This window comes from Oryzias melastigma, linkage group LG9 (genome assembly GCF_002922805.2).
Source record: "Oryzias melastigma strain HK-1 linkage group LG9, ASM292280v2, whole genome shotgun sequence".
In the NCBI taxonomy this organism is placed as follows: domain Eukaryota; kingdom Metazoa; phylum Chordata; class Actinopteri; order Beloniformes; family Adrianichthyidae; genus Oryzias; species Oryzias melastigma.
This window is the reverse complement of record NC_050520.1, coordinates 22,368,663-22,380,673: the sequence shown is the minus strand read 5'-3', so window position 1 is coordinate 22,380,673 and position 12,011 is coordinate 22,368,663. Positions and strand designations below refer to the sequence as shown.

The following is a 12,011-nucleotide window of genomic DNA, read 5'->3' as shown; positions in this document are numbered from 1 at the left end:
TCACACTTTTGGGTTGTGATTAATCATAATGTTTTACGAGGTAAAGTTTATACGACAATTTGTAGCTTTTGTACAAGAACAGGCCAGAGAGAAAATGTTTCCCTTCATTCTTATCGTCTGAAATGTTTACATTTATGAAATGTTGACTCAGAAGTGTAATGTGAGAACACAAAACACATCAACAGTAAGATGAGCTGAACTCTAAACACTTTTATTTCTACAGAATTACTCAGAGAAAACAAAGATGCTGATATACATCTGTAAGAAACAAACATTGTGTTTCTTCACTTTAAATGGTGAATACTCGACTCTGATTGGCTGCCGGGTGTGGATGGATACACAGCTAAAAAAGAAGTTCCAGTCACAATGTTCTATATGCGTAGACTTCTTTAAAACAAACTTTTCCTTCATGCCGCTGCAGTCAGATTGCTGCCATAAAGCGACAAATGACCAAATTAGACCAAATTACCTATTACATAGTCTGCCTTTTGTGAAAAAGCAATTTAATTCTAAAAAATAACAAGCGTTAAGTACTAAAAATCTATTGAATATGTATTTATTTTGTAAATGACCATGTTATAACCGGGATAATACCCAACGAAATGTGCATTAACAGAAATTAACGCACACCGTGGAAGCCTAAACCGGCAGGTTGTAATTAATTAGCGTTAATAACTATTAACGCATTAATTTTTTTCATTAACGCCTCAAGGTTGACAGTCCTAATTTTCACACAAGGTTTTAATAAAAGCAGCTCTGATTGGACGATGAGTAAATGTGTCCGGATGGCAGCCGTCCATCAAGTGCCACCGGCCGCCAGCTGCCTTGTAGCTCGGGGTTATATTAAAATGTGGGCCATTCTACACGCCTGACTCTACATCTACATTCATGACCACACCAACGATTTAAAAAAAAATTTGTGAAAATTACACCGATGCGTCATCAATGCGTGGTGGCAGTTATATTTGTAAATGTTGCATTAATTAGACAGAACACATTTGCAATAATAGTTAATAAATCAAAATATAAAACACTAATCATTAAGTAAACCAAATGTTTATTTCATCTACAAAAATAAAATAAAAAACACTTGTAAGCAATAATACATTTTTGCTTCTGAACCATCTTTATTTGCATTTGTTCATTCTCCAAATACTTCTAATTTCTTAGTTTTTAATTAAGGAGCCAAAATAATAAACAAGCGTTATTCTCCCTTAAAAATCTACTACGAATAACTTTCTTTTACTCCTTCACAAAATATTTTTTTCTCCCAATAAAAAATATAATTTACAAAATCAGTGTTGTACCTGAATGCATATAACTGCAGATAAAGATGGAGATCCAGGCAGACAGCCACTCAGTCAAAATAAAAGCCATAAAGAGCTGATGTTTTGACTGTAAGACACATTTTCTACATTTATTTATCACTTTTGTATTTCCTTTTCAGGTTTTTGTTTTTTTTTACCAGTGTCTGTGTCCTTCACATCCTGCCTGTTTCTGTTATTGGGATGCAACAAGGTGAACAAAATGTTCTGTTTTTGGTATTTTAATTTGAAGATAATCTAAATTCTTCAAAAACACGATGAAACTGTATCTGCTTAATCTGAGTTAAGCTTTTTAGAAGACTCTTGTAAATTGACTTAAGCTTTCATTTGCCCACAGCTGTTTTAACACCTGATAAATGCTAATTTTACGACTGGAGAAAAGGTGGAAGTCCATTTAAAAGAGTCAAATGAATAACTGACCAAATATTATCGATAAAAAAGATTCTTGAAATAAGAATTTTCTTCACGTTTCTTGTAGTCTTTATTCATCTGCATGTCTCAGTGCATGCAAGACATTGCCTCCAGAGCCGTGGGGGGAAAGGGAAACTTGTTAGAAGTCATTAAAACATTGAACTACTATTGGCAACTAGCTTAATCACTCCATGGAACATTTGAGTGCGGTGGAATATTCCAGGGTTGGGACCTCCAGCCAGCTAAGCTTGATTTATGACTTTATCCTTTCATCTTGAAATATCTGTAGGGGGATTTCTAGCTTTAACCAATTCCTGACAAGCAGATGCGTAACATCACATCTCAGCAGTTCTTCACTCCAGGTTTTAGGATTTTAGTGAAGGATTTTCTGTGCTTTTACTTTCTGACAGACACTTTTCTTTTTCATTGTCCATCAGAATGTAAAACAAAAAAAAAAAAAGTTTTCAAATGTTTTTCTGCCTTCTGGATGCTGCTGTGCAGGTGGTGCAACAGACAAATCTATAAGGCCATGCATTGGGAGGGCTGGGCCTTTGTGGTCACTGGATTATGCATGTGCATTCTTCAACAGTCCGGTTTCTGTGTGGTATTGTGGTGGGAAAATGCCATTTCTCCTTTGTTTGGGAATGTTTTGAATTTGATCAGTCATATAAATCTATTCAGAGTCATCTCTGCACAGTGACCTTATAATGGAGGTGGTTGCCAAGCAATTACATGCCCAGCCTTCTCTCTGGCTGAACAAAGAGAAACAAGCCTCATGTTTTAAACGGATGAGCAGTGACAAGGTGCTCAGCCCCTCTTTTACCATATCTAGCTCAAAAGCTGACTGAACAGGGATTTATCACATTTTTGCAGACTTGCACATACTCTCCCAAAATTACCCGCATCCGAGCAGTCTTTCTGTCGGCACAGATATAAGACCACTCACACGCATTCACAGACTGCTGTCCTTCGTTTGAACTGATCGATTGTTACTTTTAAGAGATTCCATGCTGCAAAGCAAATTAGGGCTTATCCTCTCAAGTATGCACATTATGTTGCTATTCAGTCAGCTTCTCGCAGTTTGAGGAGCAAAATAAAGAGTTTGTCCAACAGGCTTACACCTCCGACAAAAGGCCCAAATGTATACACAGTTTGTACTTTTGCAGAAAATTCTTAAAAGTTAAGATTATTTCCTAAATTGATAGAATAAACATGCAAACAATAGTAATAATAGTAGTTTAAGGCAAAAAAAAAAGGTTGGTTATCACTATTACTCGTTATATCTGACAAATGCAGACCTCCTCAGAGAAAACTGTTCTCAATATTTAACATGATGAATTGGCGTTGTGGTATTTTGTAGAACTGGAATGTGCCAAATGGACCACACAAACTGGACTCTGGGCTTTCTTCAATCCTTGACAGTATATAGAGAATTGGACTGAATGATCCCTGGTCTTTCCAGATAGGAAGTACCAGCTGGCTCCAAGAAGCCAAAATCCCAAAGACTTCTTTAGAGAAATAATAATTTATTACTCAGTCATCATATTTGTCAGAATAATCTTTCTTGGTCTGATACATTTTTCTTAACATTTTCTTGCTATTTTTTTTCATGACATTTTTTTTCTCTATCACAAGTTATTCAAGTTATAAACTGACCAATCAGATGCCTCAGAAAAAGCATGTGGATCTCAAATCGAACATTTGATTGATAGATTCCCCTGAGCCCGCTTTCAAGGCGGACTTTGAATAAGCTTACTCCTGATTGGTGATAGTAGTTGCCATGGAAACTCATCTGACTCCAACATCGATGTTCATATCGCAGAAAAGTGCCAATCGAATTGGCTTCATTTTCCTGGAGCTGAAAGTACGGCGGTTTCTATGGGTGATGTCATGCCCATTCTGTCCAGTTCTCTATATACTGTCAATGGCTTCAGCCTGATTTAATAAGCTAAACTTTCTCTCAGTTGCTTATCTTTTAGTGGGTTTCTGGGTGAACTTGCAGTTAAAAACAAGCGGCCCTTTTCTTTGTGCCAACAGGATACTCCATCCAGGCCTTTGGTTATGGAATGTACAACACGCCAATAATAAATGTGACCGTTCAAACCCCGTCATCTGTGTCAAAAACATCGGAGCAGTGGTCTGTCATTATCCCAGAGGTAACGGTTTTGCTTATTTGATGGTGGGTGGTTTGTTTTTAGTAGTTATTTCTGAGTCAAATGGGTTTTCAAATTAACTTGAAGTTTATTATATCAAACATGAACAACCTGTGTGTGTAGAATCCAGTCAGACTGTGTCTTTGATGCAGCACATTTGTACATATAGCGCCACATTTCTGCATCTTCAGGCAGCTTCTTTACATACATTTATTAAAATGGACTTATCACCAAAAGATAAACAAAAAACAACAACACATAAACACTGCATCACTCTTTTGGTTCGGCTCCATGAAAGGGGGATTTTGTAGTCTTGGGAAATCCGAAAGCTCAGCATGAGGCGCAAGTCACATCACATTCAATCTCCACGCTTGTTAAAGCAATTGGCACATCAAAATAGACACTTTGTGATAAGAAAGTTTGTGCTGCATCCTAGATGATGACATATGGTGAAAATATAACATTTCTATCTCAGACAATGGAAGAGTGAAAGAAATAGAAGGTGGGGGGTTTAATCTGGATTAGAGCTTCTAAAATACTGGCCCAGGGGCTTGTTCTCTGCTGGATGCCTTCGACTCTGAAGACTGCAGCATTAAAACTGGGTTCACTGTCTGGAGCAGAAAAACATTTCTTTTTTTCACAAATGCACGGCTTTATTTTATTTTACTTTTTTTATTAAAAATGCACTTCATATTCTATCAAATAAATGTGGAGATGTCATTGCCACATGGTGTGGTGGAGATTCCCTTTCTCCTGAACAGGAAAGAAGCATCTCGCCATGCACTCTGGACCAAGAGATCTTATTTTATTTTTTTTTTTTCATTTTGCTGTCAAATTTGATTAGTTCCCACAGTGAAATATTGTTGTACTTTACAGATGTACTTCAGATATGCATTGCAGCCCTCAAGGATATGACTAATGATGTTTTTCACCTTAGCAGGAGACCCAGTCACCCGGCTTGGCTGATTTAGAAAACGACGTGTAAAACTGTTCTCGTGCAACGTTCCGTTTTCTTTTTTGCGACCAAATCCAAATCCAAGCCGCTTTTGTTTATGAATAGAAATGTGTTTGTTCAATAAATGGCTCCTATTAAGGCGTATCACATCACAGCCATTAAATGGTCACACTTCACCCAAGAGCTTGCTTTACGCCGAAACCCTCATTGTCTGGAAGACAGCAAATTAAAACCTTAAAAAATGTGGCAAAGTGGAGAATTAATGAACAAGCGGCCCTGATAACAATAACAGTGTGCATGTTTGGGAGAGGCAGTGCAGACAGATATCTGCAGAAGAAAGCAGGGGGAGAATGGATGGCGCTCTCTGCCTGTCCTGTGTGTATCTGTCAGAATTGATGCACTGCTCAGTGCCTGTCTCACTGCAGCATAGTGTTTAATTTATTGTAAAAATGGTAATTAGGAAACAATAAGACGTGTGATTACTCAAGCAGGAATTTTATAATTAGAGAGGGAGCTGGTAGGGACATTTTGGGCCGCCCCGTGTTTTCCGACAACTATGCTGGCAATTAAAACTTGTCAAACTTCCAAGGCAGATAGATTGGAGGAGTGCTGTTATAGCATGAGTCCTCTTGGCAAAAGATTAACTGTCCAAAGTTGTAAATCTCACAGCGACCGGTGTGGGCCCCACTGTGGCACGCTGCTTGTTTGTACACATGGCAACAAATGATAGGAGTAAAAGAAAATACAAGGTGTGTGATGGATGTTCAAATGGAGCGATCTCTGATCAGAGACTGCTCGTGTCGGGCGGGCCGCTCCGTTTTTACATGCTTGACAATATTTTCAGCTAATTTAGATGCATAATTACTCAAAATGTCACTCTCAGTTGTTGTGCGCTTTAGTATGCTCAGTGCGTAAATGTGGGTTGAAGCTTTGGTCTTTTAGGACTTCTAAGAACGCGTTCAGATTATGTGATATTGATCTTTGCTCTGCATGGATGCCCCACCTCCCTGCTACCCGCAGGACAGTGTTTACTTTCCACAACACCAACATTTTCGTAATAACATCATAAAACGGTGATCTGATTGTATCCCTGCCGCCTTTAAATCAGATTTCTGCTTCATTTTCCAAGAACTTTGACACAACTTGTAAATGAAAGCTGCACTACTAAGTTTATTTAATTCGTTTAGTTTAATTTAGCTGATAAAGACTTAATGCATCACTAAATACTAGAGTAAAAATGAATTTATATTCTGCCAAATTGACTGGTTTAATTATTTCTATCCCAAAACTTTAATTACCTTGTGTCTTTTTTTAAAAACTGAACTTGGTAGAAATCAAAATTTTAAAATCTCAAAACTAGGAGCACTGCATGCCTTTCTATCAAGCTGCTAACCTTAAGACTTCATCATACTGATAATACTGAGTAGTTTATCACAGAAAAATTATAAATCTTTTATTGACTAGTTGGATTTTTCAACAATTTTTGCAGCTTTTTTATGAGGATTTAACTGAATATTTAAGTGACCAGAATTAAGCAGAACACAATTAACATGCAGCGGTGGGCTATCAGTGAGAAATAATTATATTAATAAAAGATGATTATTCGTCCAAGTAGAGCAACTGAAATTTATGATCATATCCTGCATTAATTGCTCCATTAAATCATCAAAATACACGTTTTTTGCCTCGGAATGAATTATCTTCTTTTTGAGAGGGTTGTAGGTGTTTAACTCATTTTACTATTTTCGTTTTAAACTAAAGTTCTTTGTAAGATCAGAATGAGTTTGCAGTGCTCAGGTTTGTGTCAGCACATCAAGAGCAGAACATCTCTGAAATAAAAAAATGCATATGTTAAAAAAAAAAAAACCTGTGCATAAGCACACTTAACATTAATACAGATGCTGGTTTGTTAGCCTCTGCCTGTGGGACCTTTGATTAGAATTAAATAATGCTGATATTGTTCTTTGACATTCAGTTGAAAACCCTGGTTTATAAGGAAAATATTGATCCTGCTAACACAATTGGGGCTTCAGAAATGCATCTATCAAATATAATGCATGAACTAAAACATTACTATTATTCTATTCATAGAAAAAAAAAGAACTGAAGAAAAACTAATTTTTTAATGGAGGCCAAAGTTCTGCATCCTGCCTTCTATTAGCTATTGTTGCTCATGTGTCTGAAATTGCATCGAGACACTTTTTTTCCTACCAGTCCCTTAAATGAGTGAAGTGTCTGAACTTAAGCATAAGTAGAAATTACATCCTTTTGAAATTACATTTCATAGAAATTTTTAAATAGGCTTAAAAATAATTAATGTCAAGTTATATCACATCATGTCAAATTGATATTAAATATGGATGTATCCAAATATCTGGGAAAATATACAGGCTTTCATAGGGTGTCCTAATTTTTTCACATTGCTGAATGGCTCCAGAAGTATTACTAATGTGATATATGATAACTGATTGATCAAATTTAGAGTATTTTGATTTTTAAACCCTCTCTTTAACTGTTGTCAAAAGAAGGGTTCATAAATGAAACATAAAGCAAATAAAATGCATGATCTTGTAATGCATAAAGTTTATTTCTGCAGTTTCTGATCATAAAAACCACAAAATCCATGAGGGCTACTTAAGTTCTATTGTTTCTGCTTGTTAAAGATTGTTTCAAATTGTTGTATTGATTGAATTTTGATGCTCTCACATGAAAATATTTTATTAATTCTCCCCTTCATTGTTATTACCTTTAGTGTTATCAGTAGAGTAATGTAAAGCAGCTCTGCAGCAGCCCCATAAGCAGCAGGAAGCAGATGTTCATGTTCTCATGTAACTCTGTCACTGTTGATTTTCAGCTGTAATGAACAGAATCGACTATTAATAGAGCCTACATAACTCATGGGCGCTCAATAACTTGCTTGGGGACACGCAGGCGTGTTACAGTGTAAATCTGACAGCGCGCTGATTGATAAAAAAAATTGATGCGAGTACAACGAGTTGGTTCGGTTGCAAGTCTGATATGATCTGAGCTCTTTAAATATGTGTTTGAATCTTTCCGTTGAGAGGAAACGCATACATGTTTGAGCTCCGCCGCCGTGATGTTTGCGTGTGTTTGTGCTCCAGCCTTCCGTGCAAGAGCGTGTGCGCGCTCCCGCCAGCCTGTGTGGATACTGGCTGCAGTCAGAGATCTGGACTCGTGTCAACAGGCTGCTGCCACACATCACTGCCCTTGCTAATTAATTGGCTTTTAGTTGCGGATGTGCTTGGTGCATTGTCAAGCTACTCATTGCTGCCCCTGAACACCCCCTCCCCCACATTTATTTATTCTCTGTTGTTGTTTTTTTTGGCAACTGTCAGTTCAATCTTTTCATTTTGAAATGGACAAAGCCAGGTAATGTGATAACAGCAGCTTCGTTCTCTTTTTTTCTGCTGTAAGAGAAGCAAAAAAAAAAAAAATGTCACTGCATTGTTTATATAATTCCGCACTATTTTCTTGGTTCATTATTTATTATCTCATTTATATGTTACCTTGTTTTGGTGAAAGATGAGGCACTGGTGCTTTAGATAACATCGGAGGCTTTTTTTTCTGTATACTGGAAAATGGACCTGCGCAATCTCTGCAGAGGTTGCTTTGGTGAAGATGAAGTAAGGGTGGAGGAGGAGGGGTGGAAGCTGGGCGGGTGGGGTGGGGAGAAAATGTTTCATGTTCCTTGTGATGTGCCTCGGTATTGCTGTGCTGGACTGAAATTGTCTGCAAAGTGAGCAGGACTTCTTTAACTTGAAGGCAAATGGTTATGCTTGTTGTTACAAGAATCCGAGAAAATTGAAAAAAAAAAAAAGTAGTGAGAATGTGGACGATTTCATGCAGAAGCACATAATGAAGGGCGTTGTAGTGGGGATATAATAGCAGAACTCTGGAGGCCATAAAATTTAATATGTACACTGAATCCAATTCATCCCTAACTGTGCGATAAAGTGCATTTTCAGTTTTCACACTGCATGTGAAATCATTTTTCCTTTTGCTTTTTAAAAAAAAAAATACTGTCATTTTTTTGATTACATGCTGCTAAGACAATGTTGTTTTCTATGTGTTTGGTTCTGCCTCTTAGATGTAAGACGTGGCTTATGAAATATTGAGAAGAAATGCTCAGCTGCTTGCCTCTGTAATACGTGTTTGGCATAGCAGCATGTTTTTTCTTGTAAATAAAGTTGGTAATGTTTAAGCTTTAAAAACTGTTGAGAGACTTCTTGGCAGACTCTAAAAGCATTTAAGAAAAAACACGCTCAAAGGAAGCTTTATTTCATTGCCAACTTGTTTAAGAAGCATGGAGCGCACCGCGCTGGACTTTAAACATGCCCAATATGTCGAAAATGTGTTTAATCAGAGAAGGTCTGACATGTGTACACAGCTTCCCACTCTGACCACCTTTGCTTTGTCTTTTCTGTTCATCTTTTTTTTTTTTTTTCCAGCCCTGACCCGCCGCTGTCTCATCTCCACATTTTCCTTATCAAATGCCAGGATAGAAAAACAGCGTGAGTGTCTGAGTCATGTCTAACCTTTACATGTCTCTCTCCCTCTGTGTCCTGCTTTCTTCGCAGTATCCTGAACCAAGAGGTGGTGGCCCAGGCCTAGTAGAGAATCACTCTCCTTGTCTCTGTGCCAGCATCTGGGCTCGGCTTCCAAGCCTGGCTCTGGCTCTGATCCTGGCCCAGCATGCCTTGTAGAAGTGCCAGGAGGAGAAAAAAAAGAGGTCATCCACCCACAAACTGATCCCAAAGCAGAAGATGTCATTTCTGAGACTGATATTAGGAAGGATGTGCATCTGGTGACATGAAAACCCCTTTGTGAAGGAGGAAAACAAGACTGAAAGTAGCGGGAAATTATTGAAACTCTGCAACTGTGACACTGTTGATCATCACCAAAAAGACCTTTGTTAGCAGAGGACAGCTTGAGAGCAATGCCTTTTCTGACACATGAAGCTGGGAGATGTTCAAAGACACTAGACTTTTCTCACTAAAGAAGGGAGAGTTGTGATAAACAACAAACTCAACAGATGTAAGGACAAACAGTAAGTAAAATGGTAAAGAGCTCCAGCCAAAAAAAAAAAAAACACACACACAGAAGGAAAGTTTTTGTTGCTTTGGTTGGGGTCATGACTTACTCTTCTCTTGGAGGAATAAACCACAAAGTTCAGTGGATGATTAAATGTCTTTTCAACAATTGTGTAAACTCTAAACTGTAAAGCCTCCTCGGTGTTTTAAATGTTGGTATACTGTAGTACCTGTGATCATATTCAGTCTGACAGTACACCTTTGAAGCAGGCCAGAGATGTTAACATTTAATGGTTCTATGGTCATTTTGAGATGTTTGTCGTTAACCGTGGGTGTTCTCACAGCCACCTGCATATGTGTATAACTATGCCTTCATATATATTTCAAAATATATATATATATCTAAAAACAACACCTTTCTTTCATTTAGCTCAATTGTATCCAGTACCTGGAAAGGACATGAATATCTGCTAAGATTGCTTAGTAATGGAAGGCCGTCATGATCTGCATTTATAGTCATCTATTAAAGCTTAAACACAAACTATGTATAAAGTGATTAAATTAAAAGAACCGTCTTCGAAAGCCATATATTTGTCTGTGCATGTCACATGTTGTGTTTCGAACTTCTTGTCCAAATGTTATGGTTTGCTGTTCATTTTGAAACCACAGAGACTTGAGTAGGGACTCTTATTGTAGTTAAGATTGAAGGTTTGAGAGTAAAGCTCTCATTGAATTGCATCAAACCAATACTTTTTATCTCTTATTTTGTGAAAATTTGTTTTTTTGTTACAAGCAGCTTTTTGTTTGAGTAGAAGGTTCAGAAAAATGTTCTGTAGGGTCAACTGAGGGGTAGATCAGGGGTCTGCAACCTTCAACACTCATGCCTCGTTTTTACTGAGCGGTCCAGACTGGACTGGTTCGGTATTTTGAGCGCTTCTATTATAAAATGAACCCAGTAGGCTGGACCAGTTTGTACCATTTTTGGGTCTTCTGTTGGTTGTAGGTCCATAGAAAAATGGAACGGACCAGTTAGGGTGGAGCTACTGTTGTTACTCAATGAAATCCATTGATTGGCGGAAAGGTTTTACAACAACAGGAAGTGTCTGACCAGCGCCTTTCCCAACTCAAGATCCAACCCGAACGTTTTGTCCTCTTTTCTGCCGTATTCTTATTCGCCTCCCACAATTTTCTTGCAAAGAATAATAAATTTTTTTGGATTCAGTTTCCCCCCCTTATGTGCAGGAGTTAGGGACCAAAGACGCAGAATCCGCAAAGATAGAAAACCGCTGTAGTCACACCGTTATGATGCACAGCTATGTCATAAGTCTACACAAATGTACCTTGATGGACCAACACTCAACGCTCACTTGAATTTCCAGGACCTTTCTAAACCGGCCTGGAGGGTACCGGTTCAGTCCGGACCGCTCAGTAGAAACGAGGAATTAAAGAACCATCTCACTTTCCACAATCCAACAGGAGCTACAAAGTCTTACCCCTTAGAAAAAGAAAACACTGATTACATTTATACCATTGTTACTATTATGATCAGTGTAAATAGGGGCTTTGGCATACATAAAACGGAAACAGAAAACATCCTTTTTTTTTTTCACTAAATAGTGTATAAAATAGTTTATATCTTTTGACAGAGGTTTACATGACTTCCTTTTATAATAAAAACCACCGTGTCATTCAGGGTCATCTCAATGCACCAAATGTAGGAGTAGGTTGTGTCATGTCAGCATTTATTTGAATAAATGTTTATGCACAGTTTATTTTACCATTGTTGGGGCATAAATTCATAAACCTATTGCCAACTAAAATTAATTTAGAGATAATTAAGTGACCAGACGGCACACTCAAAATCCTTAATTTATTTTATTTTTTTTTTAATTAAAGATCCTCTTTCTAGTGCAAGGTACATTATGAATGAATACTGGTTTTGCTTACTGACCTCAATTTGATTTTCTGTGCTCAAATTTCTGTTACAATGTTTTAGTATAACTCTGGTGAATGACAAAGCTGCACCGCTAGATGGATTGTTGGAGGATCACGTCTACCATAGTCAAGAACCTCGTGGAGTAATTTGCTTCAACTGTTTGTGAATGAGTTTAATAAA

The 12,011-nt window shown here is 37.6% G+C and overlaps 1 protein-coding gene across 1 annotated transcript in view; it reads left to right on the top strand.

Annotated features, from left to right (window-relative positions):
- LOC112148809 (GDNF family receptor alpha-2) overlaps window positions 1-10,481 on the top strand; it is a 54,570-nt gene extending 44,089 nt beyond the window's left edge. Inside the window, exons 7-8 of the mRNA XM_024276166.2 lie at window positions 3,774-3,892; window positions 9,443-10,481. Of these exons, the coding sequence (XP_024131934.1) occupies window positions 3,774-3,892; window positions 9,443-9,568 (245 nt within the window). The 3' untranslated portion in view covers window positions 9,569-10,481. The remainder of the gene's footprint in view (window positions 1-3,773; window positions 3,893-9,442) is intronic.
- Window positions 10,482-12,011: the final 1,530 nt, after the last annotated feature.